At 42.3% G+C, this 23153-nt stretch overlaps 1 protein-coding gene across 1 annotated transcript in view; it reads right to left on the bottom strand.

Annotated features, from left to right (window-relative positions):
• The window catches only part of SCFD2 (sec1 family domain containing 2), a 725068-nt gene that overhangs the window by 6746 nt on the left and 695169 nt on the right, over nt 1-23153 (bottom strand). Inside the window, exon 8 of the mRNA XM_073608448.1 lies at nt 19784-19903. Coding sequence (XP_073464549.1) covers nt 19784-19903 — 120 coding nt within the window. The remainder of the gene's footprint in view (nt 1-19783; nt 19904-23153) is intronic.

Here is a 23153-nt window from a genome sequence, read left to right as displayed (position 1 = left end):
ATGTGCACCAACATTGTCGCAGGCCATGGTAGCTGTGGCTCAGTGGTCCAAGTGGGTGCAGTTCTCTGTTGCTGCAGCTGTTAATCTTCCAAGAGAAAAAATGACCTACACAGGGATGAGGATGACTGGAAAGACCTGATCTGGGATAAACCATAGTAATCAAAAGTATTGACTTTAAGGCCACATGCAAGCCTTGTAGTGTGAGGAAGAATTTTCATCAATGGAGCTACAACGCTACATTTTATTTTTTTATAGGGTGCTCTGTTCTAACAGGTCTCTGCAGTATTCTATGAAACAGTAATTACCCTTCAAAGCTGACCTAAGTGGTCACATTTTTTTTAAAGAAATAGCACTCCAGTGCCATCAGCAGCCTTGATGAATAAGCACCAAGCACTGTAGGGCATGAGGGCATGTCTCATCTCCACTACACAGAAGTGGAGAAATCTTAGTACAGACCTAAGGAGATATAGCATAATGAATTGAAAGCGATCTATAGGTTCCTATTAAGGATCAGATAGAACAGAATTAATTGAGAAGGACCCATGAGAGGCCACACCTATTTCACAGACAGCATGCCAAATGCTGAGCAAAGCCAATCCTGTAAAGCAAGGTTTGCCTTTCAGGGAACACACGTTTCCAGTAATCACCAAGCAGCTCTTCCAATTCCAGTAATTAAAAAAAGGAGTAGGTGATAACAACGATCTGATAGACACCTGTGAAGCCAGAACAATGGAGGGAGCCAGGGTGTTCTGACAAAATGAACAATCTGGCAGAATGATCCCACGTCGCAGGAAGTGACACGGGTTGCACATTCTGCCAGGTTGTTCATTTTGTCAGAACAAGGGCACTATTGCAGGAGAAGTGCTAAATCTAATTGGAATTTTTTTTTACCAAAGGTAAATTTCTTTTAACTGGCTGCTTTGTCACATAATGTAAGATCGTCCAGCTAAACTATATGTCACCGTTTTATTGCAATTCAAAGTCTATTTAAATAAATACAACTTTTGGACAGAGTGACACTTCTGTCTGTGTCCCCACTGGACAAATCTACTCTTCCGTGTTTGTCCAGTGACCATTATAACGGATTCCAAAACTACTGGAAATACATAATGCTAAAGTTTTTACAAGAACGGGTGGGGGGGGGGGGATACATCTAACAATGGGGACAACGGATCCAGTGACTAATATACTGTAGTAGTTCACCTCACTTTGGAGAGATTTCTTCTCAGTTCCCGTTCTGTCTCTGGAAAGTGAGTAAATCTTAGTGAGAAAATCTCATAAAAATGCTAGGGTTTTAACCATTTCTTGCTCTATCAAAAAAAAAAAAAACAGAGAATGCTAGCATTTTTTACAAAGAGGTCAACAATGGCAACGCATAATATGCATGTCACAACAGGGACTTTCTTTAAAATAAATAATAAGAATTATATATTATTCAACAAGGGATAAAAAGAAAGTTCAAGGCATATAATTATGTGTAATATTACATTTCTGTATGGGCTGTTGCTAGTTTTACTAGGTATGTATCTAACCTATTGCTTACTTTTGGATAGAGTGAAGAAGTGCTAAAATCCCTGTCTGGTTTACCAATAAATAGCAGTCCAAAAGCGTTAATTTCAGCATCAAAATAAAAATAAGCAGACCAATGGCTTTTGGGGGTATCAAAATGCCACCCTTTTCAGGCCTCAAAAGTCTGGTGAAAATGGGAATAAATTGGGTTCAAATGGACTGAAACGGCTTAAAAAAAGTTCAGTAGTAGAATTGCATGCTTCAACAGGTGGTTGCTACAGCCAGCCTTGTTGTATGCTGCATCAATAAGCTGCCAAACCGGTTTATACTGGTGAGGAGCTCTTCTACACTTCCTGGATTTCAACTGAAGAGCACTGTTGAGGTCCCTACACATGGAAGACCTGCCTATTCTAAATTACTGTACTGCACACAATAGACTCTGGATTCCACAACTTTCACTTATACCTTCCACGATTTTGCTGATAACTGTCCCCTCCCTAACTCTCCCCTGGGGAGATTCACCTTTGCTATTTTTCCTGGTGACCTTTGTACAAATCCACAATTTTACCAGTGTTACTGGAAAAGGAATAGAGGGGAAATCTTCTGAATATTCTGAAAAGAATACTTTTTCCAGTGACAACTGTCTACGGCAGCGCATAGATGATTTTTTTTTTTTGCTCAACCAGCGGGTTTAATGAAAAAAAAAATTACTCAATTCCTCCATTCACACATTCGAGGTGGATGGGGAAATCCTCCCACTGTGTCTTTGTACTGGGATGGGCGGGAAATACACTGATCAGCGCAGCGGGCTATGATTGGCGGCGCTGATCGACTTCTGTACAACCACCCTGCCCTTACATGGATTGAAATTTGTCCGGTTCAGCAGGGACCGGCTAAATTTGGATCCATGCATGGCGGGCTTAAGAAGGAATTTTTCCCCACTTTGAACAGATTTCCCCTTACTTCATATTGTGAAGAGAAACCTGCCTAATGGGACATAGACAGCACAAAAAAAACTGACAGGGTTTTAATCATCTCTTAAGCCACGTACACACGAGCCGAAAGCCAGGCAACATCGGCCAGTTAAATAAAAACCAGCCGACATTTATCCGGTGTGTATAGCAGCTGGTCCGACAGAAGCCGGCCATTTGGTCAGCTTCTGTTGGACGAGCATGCTGGATCCTTGCGCTGATCGGAGTATTCTGCCAGGGGAGGTCTGCCCCCCAACCCCCCCCCCCCCGTCAGAACACAATGGCTCATCGGGGAAGATCGCTGTACTAACGTCAGATCGTTAGTACAAAGGCTCCGACTTGAGCTGACAGTTTTTTTCGTTCAACCCAAAAAAGTCATAGTGCGTACCAGGACCTAAAAGTATAAAACATTCTGGCTTTAGATACATTAACTCATTTAAAAATTTAACTGAGAGCAAATACATTTTTCAGTAATAGATTTAATAGTTCCATATAGATAGAATCACAGAGTTCCACAAATGTTTACTATGCTGAAATGAACTATGGAACCTCAACCAACAAACTGAACTGGTTTGCATTGCTTCAGTGAAACTCCATTTACCTCTCCTAATTCAGCAATTATAATCCCCCCCATGTTGCTCCTGAGTGAGGAATGCATGCAAACATCATTAAGGTTTTCATTAACCCTGTAATCACCATAACAGGTTTTTAAAAGAGCAGAGCAGTGCATGCTTTTCATGCGATGTTGTAGAGTTAACAGACCAGCATTCTTCTTTAGAAAGTGACCTGCCACCTAGGTCAACCTGAAGCTGTTAGTCTGCCAGATGGAGTGTCACTGCTGTCAAAACTCAATGCATTCTAGAAAGTCAGCCAACATTCCCTACGCATAGTTTTAAACCATCCTTCTCACTAATGATGCCCTGTTATTTTGGGGCATTATTAAAGAATTTTTTTTTGAGAAGCTGCACCAGTCCCATCTATCAATACGCAACAATTGAGCTGCCGATGAAAACAGTAAGAGCATTTTTGGTGTTCTATTTGAAAGCGATGAAAGAGACGAGAAATTAGTAAAAGGATCTGAAATCAGCAGAATGAAAAAGAAGTCTTTCACTTAGTGCAGCTATTGACAGAGCACAATGCTCAACTGAGCACTAAAGTGGGCAGAAAATAATTCTTAACACTTTCACCACTGACAAGCCTAAGCCTCTTAACAAACTGGTCAAAACAACAAGATATTATGATCAGCAAACAGAGACAATGAGAATGATCACCCCAAGCTTGATTTTGGTAGTATTACTAGGCAGTTCTAATAGAAGGACTCGAAAAAGGCCACAGCTGCAAATTAACCATAGGCCTACCAAGCCAGAAAGTCTACCAAAAGCAGAAAACAGCTAAAATACATATAAGGGAATGTTTTACCAGTGAAAGGGTTAGTAATATTTTACCAGTGAAAGGGTTGGGAATGTTTTACTAGTGAAAGGGTTAGTAATTCAGTTCAAAAGGTCCTGAGATTAACACATCCAGCATAGGCAGGTTGGTGACCTCACTTTTCTGTACTACTGCTGTTAGGCTGATGTCAGATGGAAGATTTTGTAGCAGAGATTCATCGCTGCTAAACTCGCTAATGCCAGTAGCTAGCTATAGTGCTCCGCACTGGAGTTTGCTCTGCTACAAATCACTCTTCTTCAGCAATATTTCATAGAGGTAAAGGTGATTGATGCTAGCGATTTTGACGCTGTTATGATACGCTGCTGGATCTTAGGCCGCGTACACACGGGCGGACTTTTCGACCGGACTTGTCCGACAGACTTTCCAGCGGACTTTCAACGGACTTTTGACGGACTTCCGACAGACTTTTTAAGGAACAGACTTTCCTACACACGATCACACCAAAGTCCAACGGATTCGTACGTGATGACGTACATCGGTCTAAAATAAGGAAGTTGATAGACAGTACCCAATAGCTGTCCGAGCGTGGGTTTTTGTCCCTCGGACTAGCATACAGACGAGCGGATTTCTGGGTCCGGTGGAGTTACGATGTAAAGATTTGAAGCCTATTCTAAATCTAAAGTCCGTCAGATTTGCGACTGGAAAAGTCCGCTGAAAGTCCGGGGAAGCCCACACACGATCGGATTGTCCGCCGGATTTGGTCCATCGGCGTCCGTTGGACAAGTCCGGTCGAAAAGTCCGACCGTGTGTACGCTGCATAAGAGTTACTGAACCTTATAGATTTCTTAGCAAGATATTACTATAACAAAATAGGGGTTAATCGCCATGAAATAAATTGCCCCTCTGAATCAGCCTTAAAATGGTATTAGGCCGGGTTCACACTGGTATGACACGACAGTCGTACGACACTGGATCTGACTTTGCCTTGCGACTTGAAGTCCAACATCAGTCCAACTTCAATGAACGGGGATCCGACTTTGATCCGGACAATGCCAGGCATTTTGTGTCTGGTATGAATCTTTAGGAGGAACGCTGCGCCAAATTTGAATAAAATAACGGCATGGGTTCCCCCTCCAAGACCATACCAGGCCCTTTGGTCTGGTATGGATTTTAAGGGGAACCTCCCTGCCGAAAAAACGGTGTGGGGGTCCCCCAAAATCCATACCAGACCCTTATCCGAGCACACAGCCCGGCAGGTCAGAAAAGGGGGTGGGGCAACTGAGCGGCCCCCTCCCCTCCTGAACCATACCAGGCCGCATGCCCTCAACATGGGGGGGTGGGTGCTTTGGGGCGGGGGGGTGTTGCACCCCCCCACCCCAAAGCACCTTGTCCCCATGTTGATGAGGACAAGGGCCTTTTCCCGACACCCCTTGCCGTTAACAAGGGGGCCCCCAGATCCTGGCCCCCCACCCTGTGTGAATGAGTATGGGGTACATTGTACCCCTACCCATTCACCTACAAAAAAAGTGTCAAAAATAAAACGCAGTACACAGATTTTTAAAGTAATTTATTAAGGCAGCTCTGGCGTCATTTCCGATTTCTCCTCCCCTGTCTGAGTCTTCTCCGCTGATGTCTTCTTGCCCTCTCCGATTCTCCTCCCTCTGTCCGCTGTCTTCTGCTTCTACCAGGATTTCTCTGCTGTCTTCTCACTCTTTTGCCGGGTTTTCTCTGCTGTCTTCTCCCGATGTTGACTCAACACTCTCTCCCACTCTAATGCTGGGTGCGTGGTGTGCCACTACTTATATTGGCATGGGGCGGGTCACCTGCTGACGTCATCTGGAGGCCCCGCACCTTATGATGTCACAGCCCAGGCATGATGGGGTGGTGATGTCATGAGGGGCGGGGCCTCCGAATGACATCAGCCGGTGACCCCGCTGACATCCATACCAGACCAAAGGGCCTGGTATGGTCTTGGAGGGGGAAGCCATGCGTTTTTTTTTTTTTATTTGGCGTGGAGTTCCCCTTCAAGATCCTCAGAGCACAAGTCGGATCAGTTAAGACCGCGATCCGACTTCAGTGATATTCAATGTGCTGATGTAGGATCAAAGTTGGACCAAAGTAGTTAGGGAGCATTTTCAAAGTCAGACCGACTTGTGTCGGACCAGTTAGGACAGCTCTCATAGGAAAACATTGATTTTCACACGTCATGCAACATGAGTTCCCAATGTCGGAGCATTTGTTGTACCAGTGTGAACCCGGCCTTAAACCCAAAAGTAAACATCTATTATTTTATACAGTGCCTTGAAAAAGTATTCATACCCCTTGAAATTTTCCAAATTCTGTCATGTTACAACCAAAAACGTATGTATTTTATTGGGCTTTTATGTGAAAGACCAACACAAAGTGGCACATAATTGTGAAGTGGAAGGAAAATGATAAATGATTTTCAAAATGTTTTACAAATAAATATGTGAAAAGTGTGGCGTACATTTGTATTCAGCCCCCCTCGTCAATACTTTGTAGAACCACTTTTCACTGCAATTACAGCTGCAAGTCTTTTTGGGTATGTCTCTAGCAGCTTTGCACATCTAGAGAGTGACATTTATGCCCATTCTTCTTTGCAAAATAGCTCAAGCTCTGTCAGATTGGATGGGGAGCGTCTGTGAACAGCAATTTTCAAGTCTTGCCACAGATTCTCCATTGGATTTAGGTCTGGACTTTGACTGGGCCATGCTAACACATGAATATGCTTTGAACGAAACCATTCCATTGTAGCTCTGGCTGTATGTTTAGGGTCGTTGTCCTGCTGGAAGGTGAACCTCTGCCCCAGTCTCAAGTCTTTTGCAGACTAAAAGGTTTTCTTCTAAGATTGCCCTGTATTTAGCTCCATCCATCTTCTTATCAACTCTGACCAGCTTCCCTGTCCCTGGTGAAGAAAAGCATCCCCATAACATGATGCTGCCACCAACATGTTTCACGGTGGGGATGGTATGTTCAGTGTGATGTGCAGTTTTAGTTTTCTGCCACACATAGCGTTTTGCTTTTAGGCCAAAAAGTTACATTTTGGTCTCATCTGACCATAGAACCTTTTTCCACATGTTTGCTGTGTCCCACATATGGCTTCTTGCAAACGGGACTTCTTATGGCTTTCTTTCAACAATGGCTTTCTTCTTGCCACTCTTCCATAAAGGCCAGATTTGTGGAGATATTCTCCCACCTGAGCTGTGCATCTCTACAGCTCCTCCAGAGTTACAGCTGTATTTATACAGAGATTAAATTACACACAGGTGGACTCTATTTACTAATTAGGTGACTTCTGAAGGCAATTGGTTCCACTAGATTTTAGTTGGGGGTATCAGGGTAAAGGGGGCTGAATACAAATGCACGCCACACTTTTTAGATCATTATTTGTAAAAAAAAATAAAACCATTGATCATTTTCTTTCCACTTCACAATTATGTGCCACTTTGTGTTGGTCTATGACATAAAATCCCAATAAAATACATTTACATTTTTGGTTATAAAATGACAAAATGTGGAAAATTTCAAGGCGTATGAATACTTTTTCAAGGCATTGTAGCTGCATTCATTTTCTTTATTAGGCTTTTCTTTTCTTTTCACCTACTGATCCAGCCAGTAGGTCTGTTGTTTTTCAGCAGAACAAGATGTCCTGCAAATGTAGCAGTTAGAGGGTTAATTCAAACCATTTACCACTGACAGGGGTGCTTACAACGATCAGCTTTTATTCATTTATTGTCCAGTCAGCATGCTGTAATGGGGAGGTGATTCCGCTGTATACCTTAAGTCTAGCAGAACAAATGGTATCACCTACTGACTTCTGTCCAGCAGAGGTGTACACAATTCACAAAACTGGCTAGACAGAGTTACAAATACTTTGGCAGCTAAGGCAGTTCACTGGGAGTTTATTCAGCTGGACTGAAGGAATAATTATTTAATGTTAATATTAAAATTCGCAGACTCTCTTTTTAGTGAAATGACAGCTGAAACGGAACTAGCTCCTATCTAATTTGCCAATTCCGGCTTTCATTTCTAATTTTGGGCTATAGAGCTCATTGTTTATTGAATAATAATATTCTAAACTTAGCCCTGAGTTTACAGGAATGGTGCCACACATTAGCGGCATGTCATGTACACCTCATTCCAGTACATATGGACCTAAGAATGCATAAATAATGCATTTATAAAGACACTTCTCCAGCCAATACTACATTACAATATGCTTCTTAAAATGGACTCTAAGACAGGAATAGACCAGCGGCATGCAGGAAAGTAAAAAATAGTCAAAGAAGGAGAAAACAACTAGAACTACAGTAAGCTTTTACCATTCACAAATCACTAAATTTATTTCATGCCATTTCTCATATCATTTTGTCCAAACTAAGTTCAGAATATATTGCCTTTAATAGCTTTCCGCACTATTTATAGACTGTGGCCACTTGTGCCAGACGATGGACCTGTCAAACAGATAGTTCAGTATTTACTCACATTCAATAATTGTATTTTTTTTAAATATTGTGTTATAACTGCATGCAATCTCTCTCTGTATTCCATTCCTATAAACAGGAGGGATTATACCTATGAAAGGAAGCTTTGTAAATGAATGGGGACTGAAACTACTGTGCCCTGAATGTGTGCAGATTTGAACTGTTCTGGGCCCCGTTCACATGAGCGGACCGATCGGACACGAGCGAACTGAAAAATGGACAGGCAGACCCGATTGGACCACCCATTGTTCCCTATAGGGAGACGGATGTAAATGGAGACATATGTCTCCATTTACATCCGCCTGCATCAAATCTGTTCCGGACTGCCAAAAACACCCATCTAGCGCATCAGATCCAATGACAGTTGGATGGCAATAGACAGGCAGTCCGTTTCCATCCGACCGCCCCATAGAGAAGAGCAGGCTGTGTCCACTCCGAATAATGGAGCAGACTTGGACCTATCATCCACCTCCTCTGCGGGAATTAGTGGACAGATCCCCCGCTGAGCAGGCAGATCCTCTTGACAGAGTCCGTCCCATGTGAAAGGAGCCTTATAGTTTTGGATAGAATCTGGAAAGGTTGTACTTTTGTCAGTTCTTATGCCGCGTACACACGAGCGGACTTTACGGCGGACTTTGCCCGGCGGACTGGATTTCGTCGGACAATTCGATGTGTGTGGGCTCCAGCGGACTTTGTTTTCTCAAAAGTTGGACGGACTTAGATTTGAAACTTGTTTAAAATTTATCCGTTGAAATCGAGTCCGGTCGAAAAGTCCGCCGTCTGTATGCTAGTTCGACGGACAAAAAGCCACGCTAGGGCAGCTATTGGCTACTGGCTATGAACTTCCTTGTTTTAGTCCGGTCGTACGTCATCACGTACGAATTCGACGGACTTTGGTGGATTGTGTGTAGGCAAGTCCGTTCATTCACAAAGTCCGTCGGAAAGTACGTCGAAAAGTCCGCCGGGCAAAGTCCGCCGTAAAGTCCGCTCGTGTGTACGCGGCATTATTGTTTGCTGCATCTGAGGAGCAATCACCTTCCTCTTCAATTGTCCTGATGATCACTATCACTGAGACAGGAAATAGGGGAAAATCCAAAATTTTGAGTTGTCACTGAAACAAAAATAGAGGAGAAATCTGTTTTGGTGACAACTGTCTAAGAGAGGATTTACCTCACTTTGGAGAAATATCTTATCATCTCCTGTTGTGTCTACTATTTGTGGCTTTAGATACACTTTAAGCTATAACTAAAGGTGCACAACTTTGTCCTATGCCCCATATTGAGCCCCACAAATGCAAACATCTAGGTTTTGCGAGAAGTGTTGCTTGATGCGCACATATTTCTGTTCTGCTTGACCTCTTGGACCAGTAGACAGCATCAGCAATTCAGAGAGTACCACTGATGTTGCCTGTAGCTTGTGCAGTATCTGTAGGAACGTTTAAGATGAACCAGCAGGACACTCCCCACAGATATTACCTTAATGGCATTATTGAAGGTGGCGAGCTTGAAGGATCTGAGGCTGGTCTCCATCTAAAGCCCAGACCACACAGATGCCACGTGGGCTGCAACAGCAATAGTACTGTACAGTTTAGCACTTGTGTGTATTAGGCTATTTCTAATATGGAGTATTCCCACAGAGAGAACTATTGACTACTCAAAGGTTCAAACAAGAGACTTTTGAACTGACATCTAGAATTCCTCATACAGTACTGGTGGCTTATAAATGAAATATACTTGGCATAACCAGTTTTATCAAGTAAAATAAAGAACTTTTCCGAACATGATTTTTCTTACTTTTGCACATTTCTGCAAGGTTATGAGAAGATTTTAATCTGCTGGGCTGCATCATTACCCCTTTCACGCTATAAGTTATCTTTGACATAGTTTTTTTTTTTGTAAGATGTTTTAGAGGACTTAAGACTACACAGAATACCCTGAAATGATAGTATGTGGAGCATCATTCTTGAGGATCATCATTGTCAAAATGTGTAAGAATCATCTAAACATGATGGACTTGTGTCTGTTTTTATATTTACTAACTATGCAACTATCTTCATTACTTCAAACTTCCTGCATTCATGATAAAGCTAATGGGGTTTCCTATCTTAAACCAGACTAAGAGCATTAAAATATATCTAGTTCATTCCATTAGACATGATGATAGGAATTACAGACCAAGCTGACAGACAAAAATGTCTTTACTAAAGCTGATTTTTACTTTCAAAGTACATATCGTGATACTGACTGGTGGATGTGTTAAAGTGTCATATGCAAAAGTGGATACGCCACCATCTTTCTAAACACCTTCCATCAGGAGGATTAAGGAAAAAGCTAACAGTTCTATTTTTATTCAACTCAGTGAAGTCGATCTTTAAATTAGTAGTTTGTGAACTATATTTTGCCAGAAATTCTATGGAATAAAACAAAATCCAGCTTCTAATCCTATCAGAGGTTGGAGGATTTACACTCCCCCATCAGTACTGTAAATGTCCATTGCAAGATTAACATAGTCGAGCGGATTATAGACTTTTTGCCAGGGAACGTGATCACATTTATAGCTCAATAAACTACTGCTCTTTACACATTTGTATCTTAAAAACCAAACCTAATAATACCCCTACATTACAGCTATCATTGTAATCTTATATTTCACAATCTTTCAAAGACATCCCAGAAGGAGGATTATAGGTGATATTTTCGAATAAAGCAGACATTGTAAATACTGAAAATAAAGATAATAGGGCTGATTTATGAAAGCAGAAGCAAATGTCGAGTTCACATTTTTCCTACAAGGAATTTCATTGGATATTAAAGGCAACAGCTCAACTTTTGTTTTATTTTTTTTTCGTGTCCCACTTCATAAATTATTGCCCCAATAACTTCCTCATTCATTTGCTAGTTATATTTTAGAATAATAAAGCTTTTACCTTTTCCTCTTTTTAAAAAGCAAAGTAAAAATGACTGGTTATCTTCAATATATGCATTTAAAAAATGCACATACTTTGGTTGTTCAGCATATGTATTGCACTCAAATGTGTTTTTTTTCCTGTGTTATGTTCCACTGTGACTCATATTTGCTCTGGTGGAAAGTTTTCAACCAGAAGAATCTTCATGGACACGTTCTATGTTAAGCTGTAGCAAACTATCAGCAATGAGAAGAAAACTTTTATTCGCAGTTTATATAGACTTAAAAAATGCCCACAAACTACAAGGTAAGTATGTTGGTGTAAGAGGTGGTTGCCCCCCCCCCTTCCCCCCCAAAAAACCCAAATGCTTATTTTATTTCCATTTAGATTGCAGTTTGTCTCTTCTTCCACTTTATCACTCTTCCCATCTGAGAACATATCACTAATCTGGGAAATTCAAGCTTAACAAAAAAAAAAAAAAATGTATATGAAGATGTTATGTGCGCTTTTACAATGAAAATTTGAGATCGACCCTAACCCTCCCAATCCTCTTTTATTAATATAATGGACAGCCTTAATAATTAAGAGTCTTAAGAGGTGAGAACGGATAGGGTCAACCTTCACTTTTTTCATCAAATGCTCATTTTGATATGTCCAGGGTCAAGACATGTTTGATTGATGTAATGTGGTTCTGTACACATTTTCTTTATTGTGTACACGATTGTAAAAACATTTTAAAATAATATTTAAAATATTTTTTTTTTTTGGTCAGCTAGTTGGTTATTGCTAATATATTGAGTTCTCATTTAAAGCCAACAACTGACACTCTAGTTCCCTTTTAATAAGTCTGGCTATTTTAGCTTTTTGTTTACGGAATTCAATAGCTCTAGCTAAAAGAGTCATCAGACTGGCTCATCCCATATGATAAGGCTCAATCCAAAATTTCAGCGCAAGCCTTCAGAGAGGAAGATTTTACTCTGCTGCCTCTTTGGCTAACCTCTGAAAATCCTTTGCCATGTAGTAAATGTTTATTAGACCCCTTTCACACTGAGGCACTTTACAGGCGCTACAGCGCTAAAAATAGCGCCTGTATAGCACCTGTAAAGAGCCTCTCCTGTCTCTCCAGTGTGAAAGCCGGAGTGCTTTTACACTGGAGAAGTGCGCTTGCAGGACGTTAAAAAAAAAAAAAAAAAAACCTCCTGCAAGCAGCATCTTTGGAGTGGCGAAGGAGCGGTGTATACACCGCTCCTGCCCATTGAATTGAATGGGCACCGCTGCAGAACCGCCAGCAAAGTGCTGCTGCAGCGGCGCTTTGTGGGCTGTTTTAACCCTTTTTCGGCCACTAGTGGGGGTTAAAACCGCCCCGCTAGTGGCCAAAAACCCCTGCAAAAACGAAGGTAAAGCACCGCTAAGAAATAGGATTTTTAAAACAGCTTACCTGCTTAACAGCTTCCTTTTCTTGGAGTACTCCAAGAAAAGGATTTTACAGGTAAGCTGTTTTAAAAATCCTCAAGTAATTACTTGGTGGGTTATGGGCCTACCTTCAGGTGTTGACACTGGTATAACCAATACAGGAAATTGACTCCCCAATATAACCCCTCCTCCTTCCAGGAGTCCTCAGTTTTTGTAGCCAAGCAATATAAGCAATATACTCTAACCCCATAAAACAGAGGGGCGGGAACTCTGTGTCCTATGATGTACTCCAAGAAAAGGATTTTACAGGTAAGCTGTTTTAAAAATCCTATTTTCTTTATCGTACATCATAGGACACAGAGCTTCAAGTAATTACTTGGTGGGATGTCCCATAGCAATGCTACTTCAGGGGAGGGAGACACAACCCGTAGGGCTCCCCCGGACCTTGAGGAATTATACTGCTGCTTGCAGCACACTGCGCCCGAAGGAGATATCCTCATTCCATCTTACATCTACTTGATAAAATTTTGTAAATGTATGCACTGAAGACCAAGTCGCGGCCTTGCAGATCTGAGACATGGAGGCCTGGTGACGGACTGCCCAAGAAGCACCAACCGCTCTGGTAGAGTGCGCCTTAACTTGAAAAGGGGGGATCTTTCCCTTTAAATCATAAGTTCGAATTATAATTTGCCGAATCCACTTAGCCACAGTGGATTTTGACGCTCCCTGTCCTTTTTTAGGACCCTCTGGCAGAATAAATAAGACGTCAGTCTTACGAATCTGAACAGTTTTCTTTAAATAGATCTTCACTGCTCTCCCCACATCAAGACAATGTAGTGACTTTTCTTCCTTGGAACATCTTTTTGGAAAAAACGATGGCAGGACAATATCTTCATTCAGATGAAAGCCTGAAACCACTTTTGGCAAAAAGCCTGGACGAGGTGCGTAACACCACTCTGTCCTCATGAATAATCAAATATGGCTCTTTACAGGAAAGAGCAGCCAATTCTGAAACCCTCCTTGCTGAGGATATAGCAACCAAAAATATCAGCTTCCTAGTCAGAAGGACTAAGGGAACATGCTGTAATGGTTCGAATGGCGGTTTTTGTAACACTGACAAAACTAAATTCAAGTCCCAAGGGTTTAAGGGAGATTTAACTGGCGGATTAATCCGCATCACTCCTTGCATGAAACCCCAGACTAAAGAATGCGTAGCAAGTGGTCTTTGAAATAAAATTGATAAGGCTGAGACTTGACCCTTAATAGTACTCAGCGCCAACTTCATCTCTACGCCTACTTGTAGAAAGGCAAGAATTCTGCCTCTAATATATCTCCGAGGGTGCCAACCCTTGGATTCACACCAGGAAATATAAGCTTTCCAGACTCTATAATATATAGCTCTAGAAGCTGGCTTCCTAGCATTAATTAAAGTAGAAATAACTGCCCAGGAAAGCCCACATCTTTTCAGAATGCGGGTCTCAATAGCCAGGCCCTTAAATTTAGCATTCGTAAAGTAGGATGGAATATCGGCCCCTGTGAGAGCAGGTCTGGCCTTAGTGGAAGGGACCACAGATCCTCCCCTGCCATCTTTACGACCTCTGCATACCATGACCTTCTGGGCAATGCTGGTGCTGCCAGAATTACCGGTTTTCTTTCCAGCTTGATCCTGCAAAGAAGTCAAGGCAGCAACTGAATAGGGGGAAATGCATAGATCAGTAAAAGCTGATCCCACAGTATCATCAATGCATCTGTTCTGCATGCGAATGGATCCTTTGTTGTGGACACAAAGTTGACTAACTCTATGTTGCACTGGATGCTAGAAGATCTACATCCGGAGTCCCCCATCCTTGACAAACAGCCCGAAACATGTCGGGGTGAATAGACCATTCCCCTGGGAATAATCTGCTGGCGGCACATGTAGTGCGCGAGCCAATTCTCTATTCCCGGAATGAAGACTGCCGATGGGCACGGAATATTTCTTTCTGCCCAAGTTAGAATATGGTTCACTTCTCTCTGGGCAAGAAGACCCTTTTTCTGGGCTGTATCTATGATCAGACCCAAATACTGCAGCCCTTTTTTAGCGATTTTAATGGAGACTTTACTAGGTTGAGAATGCAACCCAGACCTTTCCAGGTAACTGGTTGTAATGCGTACACCTTACTCCGAACAGCGATTGGTCTATTAGCAATAGATCGTCTAGGTATGCCAAGACTGTTTAAAGGGGTTGTAAAGGTATACATTTTTTCACCTTAATGCATTCTATGCATTAAGGTGAAAAAACTTTTGACAATATCGCCGCCCCCAGCCCCCCTGTTTTACTTACCTGACACCTCGAAACTCAGCCGCTCGCTCCCGACCACCATTGAGCCGATCAGCCTGGTCGCTGATTGGCTATAGTGGATGGATTGAAAGCAGCGCAGCCATTGGCTCGCGCTGCTGTCAATCACATCCAATGACGCGGCGCGCCGGGGGCGGGGCCCGAGTGATACAGCGAGCGGCTATAGCCGCCGGCTGTATCACGGGAGCGCGCCCGCAATAACTAACCACCATGCGAGGGAGCTCGCATTAAGGTGGTTAGTGCTTGTGGGGAGGAGCTGAGACAGCCGCCGAGGGACCCCAGAAGAGCAGGTTCGGGGCCACTCTGTGCAGAACGAGCTGCACAGTGAAGGTAAGTATGACATGTTTGTTATTTTTTTTTTTTTTTAAATTACCTTTACAAACCCTTTAAGCCCTGTGCCCTTGACCTTGCTACAGGTGGGGCTAGCACCTTTGTGAACACTCAAGGTGCTGTAGCTAGCCCAAAGAGCAAGGCTATAAACTGAAATGCTGCTGTTCTACTTTGAACCACAGAAACCTTTGGTGAGCGGGAAATATATGGACATGCAGATATGCATCCCTGATGCCTGCCGATAGGCGCCAGAAGTTTTCCTCCTTGCAGGATAGAAACTACTGACTTGATCGACTCCATAAAAAGGAGCGGATCTTCAGGAACTGATTTAGATTCTTTTAGATCTAGAATGGATCTGTTGAATTTCTGCATGGCTCTGTACATGTACAGGAAACGCATGAAAAAGACAGTGAAGGTTCCAAGGAACCTAAGAAAAAACAGAACTATCAGCTGACTCTACTAGAGGTAGCTTGAAAGAGGCACAAATCATCTCTGTAAGAGGTTTGTTACCAGCAATTTCTCAGATTGCGAGGCTGAAAAAAAGTTCAACTCTAGTTGTCTCCTCTGAAGAGGAGAACTCGGTTTGCCTTTCTTACCGATTACCTGAGGGTAATCCTTCATCCTCTACCCACTGTTCCCTTGATAAGGGATCTCAGGTGGGGGAGGGGGATCTAACACGCTTCTCATCCTTGGATAGCGGATGTGATTAAAATCGCTAATTTTCCTTCTAGGCCCTGCCGGGCGGAGGAAAAATGCATCTTCGATCATGTATACTTGGGCTGAATATTTTCTCCTCTTAGGCTCAGTTTCCACTATTGGAACCCCAAAGTTGCGTGATTTTACTGTGATCCTTTGCCGCCGAGAATACATCGGGGCGCGATTTTGATGGGACAGGAAACAATGCCTGTGTATTCTAGAGGTTTATGGACCTCAAGTCGCATCAAAGTGGTACCAAAGTAGTGCAGGGACTACCTTGAAGTCACACAGATCTGAACAGTATTTCTTGGAAATCATGCCCTAGAGTCTGACGGTGGAGGCCGTCACCGCTTCCTAGAGGCAGCTGCCCCTGCGTAGGGGACTGTTTAGGTGACTTGTCCAAGGTCACAAGGAGGCAACGTGAGGACGAGGTCCCACGTCTTTCAGAGTAGTTAACCTGTGAGGAGTGGTTCCTTCACTAGTGAACTCCGACATGTGGATCTGAACCCATATCTGTCAGGAAGTCTCCCATGGCTGCACTGGCCGTCAGAGTACTTAACCTGTGAGCTGTTGTGGCTTCACTTCAAATAAAAGGACATTTATACCTTCTACTGGACAAAAGAGCTTTACTGCTAGAAATCATTTGGATGTATTTCACCAAACCTTCCCCAATGAAAAAGGAAACTAGTCAGACACCCTTTTTTGCAAGATGCTTCGGCTGACCAACCCTTTTAACCACAGGGTCCTAAGCATGTGTTTTAGCACAAGCGCAAGGCGAGATGCCTAGTGGATAGGGTCTTTTATGGCATCTATGGCGAAACATAGCGCCATTGGTAGGAGGATTTTAACAAAAAAATTCCAACTCCTTATCTGTTAGATGCTTAAGCAATTATGCATCTTTATTGATGCTGGAAATCGCAGTGTCTACTGCTGGTACTTTCCAACCTTTGTGAATTTTTCCTCCATGATAGAACTGAGAAACTCTTTGGAGGGAAAAAATGCTTATCCAGGATGATCCCATTCAGCATAAATAAGCGCTGTAAAAGGTTTTTCTTTTTTTTTTAAAAAAACCGAAGAAGGGACCTGGACTTTCAGCTTACTCTGTTAGGAGTAGTATAAAAAGTGGAATGAACCATCTCTGTAAGAGTTTGTACCATCAATCTGTCAGATTGTGAGGTTGCATAAGGTTCATCAACTGTTGTTTCCTCCGCAGAGGAAAATTTGGCTTGTTCTTCCCTGTGATCACCTGAGGATAACACCTCATCCTGTGCCCACTGTTCCCTTGGAAAAAGGGGTTTGAGGTGGGGGAGGGGGATCTAGCATGCTTCCTATCCTCTTGGATGGAGATTGCGATTAAAGCCGTTAATCTTCCTTCTAAGCCCAACAGGGCAGAGGAGAATGCATCTTCAGTCACATACACAGGGGCTGAAGTGTGAGAAGCAGTTGCACCACCAATTGCTTCCAATGACTCACCCTGGCTTGCCATGTCAGGTATCTCCGGAGAGGATGACAGTGTGGAGGCTTGACTGGAGTTCCCAGCGCCTGGGGGTGGAATCCTTGGTACCTTTGTGGTACACTGGAAATCAAATGTACTAAGCACAACAGCAGAGGCACTTTAATAAATTATGGTATTTGCTGAACAATAGTTTTAGCAAAAGAAAACAATGTCACCATAAGGATCAGCCTTTGATACTGAGTACCATAATATTTCCTGTGCTGGAAATGCCTGTTTACACACCTTTACATGCCCAGCGCTCCTGTGTCTCTTAGTGTGACAGACTTCTGTCTTCAGCATATGAACTGAGAGCGTCTGTGTTAAGCCTCAGGTGAGAACCTGATTACACGACAAGTGTCAGCTGTTACCGCACCTCTCCAGGAGGAGGGGAGGGGGAGGGGAATTTTTATCAGCAGTGTTTGTTAAGCTCCTAGTTTTAAAGGAAGACGGCGGGCAGCGTAGTTAAACCTTCAAAGACTGGGGCCCTTTTAATAGGGGTTCCACTCCTTTGGACCTGTATAGCACCCCTCAGGAACAACTTTAGGTAATATGAAAAACCAAAAGAGTCCTGGTTCCTAGGGTCCAGCTCTCAAAGAGAAGCTTACAGGCAAAACCTCGTTCTTCAATGCGAGACCCAGGTACCATCCTATGGCCTCAGTGGCGAGGACGGATCCGGTTGTGGAGGTTTTTTAAATCCAGCATGGATCCCTCCCTGGAGCTCCTCAGAGCACATCTTCACTCGTGACCAACACCTTAGACACTGTCGAAAAAACTGAGGACTCCTGGAAGGAGGAGGGGTTATATAGGGGAGTCAATTTCCTGTATTGGTTATACCAGTGTCAACACCTGAAGGTAGGCCCATAAACCACCAAGTAATTACTTGAGGCTCTGTGTCCTATGATGTACGATAAAGAAATAGCGGCGCTTTCCTGCCAATGGTGCCGACGCCCCAGTGTGAAAGTAAAACAAATATTCTATATAAAATAGAACATGAAACAAAACAAATGCACATTCGTTTACAAAAACTTCAACAGGAATCCTTTGACACCCACAAATAGAGGAGTCTTAATGCACTCATTATAAACAGTGTATTTTTAAATGCAAGTAAAGTTTTGCTAACATTTTACCTGAGTAAATGTCTTTCAGTGTCTTTTCTGTGTTTTTTTGCAAATTTTATGCATGATTTTGAGCTTTGCCGTTTTTTTATTAGCCAATAAAGAAAACTATCATCTGTTGCATCATTTGTTACTAGGTATTTCAGCTTTTTTAGCTTTTACATTAGCTTTTATTTCTTTTTTTTTTTACTATTATTCATTTATTTATTTTTTTCATTAGGGTAAGGGATTAGAATAATGGTTAGGATTAGAAGTTATGGATTAGGGGTATTTTTTTTTTTTTTGGTAGGGTGTTAATAATACTACTACTACATTTACTACTACTACTACTAATAATAATAATAAATACATATGTAATATAAATACACAAAAAAATAAAAATAATCATAAACAGATAATAAATTCAATAAATTAATACCAGGTAATTATAAATATATAACCCCTAACCCTTACAAAAATAAAATAATAATAATAATAAATAACTAAATACCCTAACACAAAATAAAGAAATACATTACTATTATTTTTTTCCCCGGTTTGGGTGTTTATTATTATTTTATTATTATTAATAATTTATTTTCAATTGTTTAAAGGTTAGGATGGTAATTAATATTTATTTATATATTATTACACATTATTCATTTATTTTATTTTTTCATTAAGATTTTTAGTTATTTGTGTATTTATTTTATATTTATTCATATATTATTACTATTATATTTTTAAAATGTTTTCATTTGAGCAGAAATGCAAAAATGCGTGACTGCGCACAAAAACGTGTGAATGGCACTTTCCATTCATTTCTATGGGAATAAAAAAACGTGCCAAAAACACTCAAATCTGCCCAGTTCAAGCTACAAAAAAAGCTCCAGGACTTTTTTGAGCTTCAGGCCACTTGGAGTGGAGATGTGAACCATCTCTATAGAGAATAATTGATTTTTTTCTCCTCCAGCGTTTTGGAGCTTCAAGCTCCAAAACGCTGAGGTGTGAATGGGGCCTCAACTCAAAAGAAATGAAAAGTTCAAGGTGATTTTCTGACCTCCACACAATCCATAGCAATCCATAGCAGCATTTGTGTTCAGTTAAGAGATTTTTGGAGAATTTGCTATGTTAGTACCTGGACACCTGGCTTGAGAGTTGATACAAGATCTTTCACCATTCGGACTTCTGAGACAGTGACTCCACCAATGACAAACAGGATGAGAAGAGGGGAGTCCGCTGGATGTGGACGGCTCACCTGGAAGAAAATAATAATATCAGTTCTGTATTTACGCCAATAATAACATTTTCCTTTACTCTTTTCCCTTCACAAAAAATATAACTATGCTCCACATGGTTAGGAAGAGTACATCCATTTAGCAATGCATTGCTTACCAATCCACTAGACAGTGGTGTACACTGAAATCTCAAGTCTCACATGTGCTGCAAATTGTAAAGCCGCGTACACACGTGCGGAATGTCCGACAGAAAAAGTCTGACGGAAGCTTTTCATCGTATATTCCGATCGTGTGTATGCCTCATCAGACTTTTTTTTTTGAAAATTCTGACGGACCTAGAAATAGAATATGTTCTAAATATTTCCAACAGAATCAATTCCTATCGGGAAAACCGCTCATCTGTATGCTGTTCCGATGGACCAAAAACGACGCATGCTCTGAAGCAAGTAAGAGACGGAAGCTATTGGCTACTGGCTATTGAACTTCCTTTTTCTAGTCCCGTCGTACTTGCTGTATGGACTTTGGGTTGACCGTGTGTAGACAAGACCGCTTGAATGGAATGCCATTGGAGTTCCGTCGGAGAAACCTTCGGAGTTTATTCCGACGGCAAAACCGGTCGTGTGTACGCGGCATTACTTTTATTACAAGAGGTATACAGTTATAATTTAAAATGGACATCTAATGCCGTGTACATACGGGCGGACTTTTCAGCAACAAAAGTCCGACAGGCTTTCCGACGGACTTTCGACAAACTTTTGACGGACTTCCGAATGAACGGACTTGCCTACACACGATCACACCAAAATCCAACGGATTCGTACGTGATGACATACACCGGACTAAAATAAGGAAGTTGATAGCCAGTAGCCAATAGCTGCCCCACTAGCATACAGACAAGAGGGTTTTTCGATAGGAACTGGGTCCGGCGGAGTTCCGACGTAAAGATTTGAAACATGTTCTAAATCTAAAGTCCATCAGATTTTCGACAGCAACAGTCTGCTGAAGGTCTGATGAAGCCCACACACGGTCGGATTGTTCGCTGGATTCGGTCCGTCGGACTAGTCCGGTCGAAAAGTCCGCTCGTGTATACAGGGCATTACTCTACACTAATAAACCAATATTAGAAAAGGGGCATCCGAACGGCTAAATCCTATGTGATTCCTCGTCAGCCTCAGGAACAAGTCACGCAGCCTAGGAAGTCTCTGCAAACCTCCATCAGTCAATGCAAAATGCAATGCAAAACTCCTATCAGTCAATGCAAAAAGAGAAAGGCTGGCGCCATGATAATCGGCTAAAACATTATTCTTTATTAATACAAGTAAAAAAACTGAAAATACCTTTAGGCCCCTTTCACACGACAAGCCCGCTCGGATCCACCTGTCTGTTTTTCAAGCGGATCTGAGCGGGCATTCATTGACTTCTATTGGCAGGAGGATGTCAGCGGAGCCATCTGATCAAGACAGACATGTGGCGATACGTTTGCCATCCATCTTGGCGGATCGGATGAGATCTGATGAAAACATTTTTGTCCGATCTCCCCATAGCAATCATCAGGGCTCTGACAGACTCCTCCCTGCTCAGTGAGCAGAGACGGACTGGTCATCTGCCGGCTCAGCGGAGATCAATGGAGTGTGGAATGAAGTATAGATTTTTACCCACTTCCTGACCAGGCCATTTTTTGCGATACAGCACTGCGTCGCTTTAACTGACAATTGCGTGGTCGTGTGACGCTGTACCCAAATAAAATTGCTGTCTTTTTTCCCCACAAATAGAGCTTTCTTTTGGTGGTATTTGATCACCTCTCCGGCTTTTATTTTTTGCGCTATAAACAAAAAAAGACCGACAATTTTATAAAAAAACAAAACAATATTTTTTACTTTCTGCTATAATACATATCCATTTATCAATTTAGGCCAATATGTATTCGGCTACATATTTTTTGGAAAAAAATCCCAATAAGCGTATATTGATAGGTTTGCGCAAAAATTATAGCGTCTACAAACTACGGGATCAATTTAGCAATTTTTATTTATTTCGTTTTTACTGGTAATGGTGGCGATCTGCAATTTTTAGCGGGACTGCGACATTGCGGAGGAGAAATCTGACACTAAGTGACACTTTTTGGGGACCAGTGACACCAATAAAGTGCTCAGTGCTAAAAAAAAATGCACTGATCCCTATATAAATGACACTGGCAGGGAAGGGGTTAACACTAGGGGGCGATCAAGGGGTTAAATGTGTTCCCTGGGAGGTGTTTCTAACTGTGGGAGAGTGGATTCACTGGAGGAAAAGCTTAGCTGAAACACAATCTCTCACTTTTTTCTCCCTAACAGATCAGCGGTGTGCTTTGTTTACATCGGCACACCGCTAATCCGTCCCTCCTGTGAACGATCACTGGGTCATGGCAGCCATCGTGGCCGCCGGACCCGCTGAACGAAATCACCTACAGGTATGTGACTTTGCACACCCGGGCCGCCCTGCCTCAGTAAAGGTATGTGGGGCTGTCCTGGAAGTGGTTAAACATACACTAATGGAGTGGCTCAGGGTATCATCCCGATATATATGGCAAAGGATGGGTAAGGGAGCCTTTGGGACTTTAACCACTTCAATACCAGGCACTTTCGCCCCTTCCTGCCCAGGACATTTTTGAGCTTTCAGCGCTGTCGCACTTTGAATGACAATTGCGCAGTCATACAACACTGTACACAAACTACATTTTTATCATTTTCTTCCCACAAATATATCTTTCTTTTGGTGGTATTTGATCACCTCTGCAGTTTTTATTTTTTGCTAAACAAACTAAAAAAGACCGACACTTTTGAAAAAAAAAAAAGTTTTTCTTCGTTTCTGTTATAAAATTTGTTTTTCTCCTTCACTGATGGGCCCTGATGAGGCGGCAGCGATGGGCACTGATGAATTGGCACTGATATGCAGCACTGATAGGCACCGATAGGTGGCACTAATATGCAGCACTGATGGCCACTGACAGGCGGCACTGATTGGCACTGACAGGTGGCATTGATGGACACTAATAGATGGCACTGTTGGGCAGCACTGATTGGGCAGGTACTGACAGGTGTTAATGCTGGGCACTGATTGGCACTGTGATGGACACTGATTGGCACTGTGGTGGGCACTGATTGACACTTTATTGGGCAATGGCAGGGGGTTATGATGGGGCACTGAGTGGGCACTGATTGGCAGCTTATGGGTACATTTGATAGGGTCTGTGCTGATAATCAGTGTGCTGATTATCAGCACAGACCCCCC

The sequence above is a fragment of the Aquarana catesbeiana genome, linkage group LG01, assembly GCF_042186555.1.
Source record: "Aquarana catesbeiana isolate 2022-GZ linkage group LG01, ASM4218655v1, whole genome shotgun sequence".
Lineage (NCBI taxonomy): Eukaryota > Metazoa > Chordata > Amphibia > Anura > Ranidae > Aquarana > Aquarana catesbeiana.
Note: the sequence above shows the minus strand (reverse complement) of the source record. Positions and strands in the feature narration are given on the sequence as shown.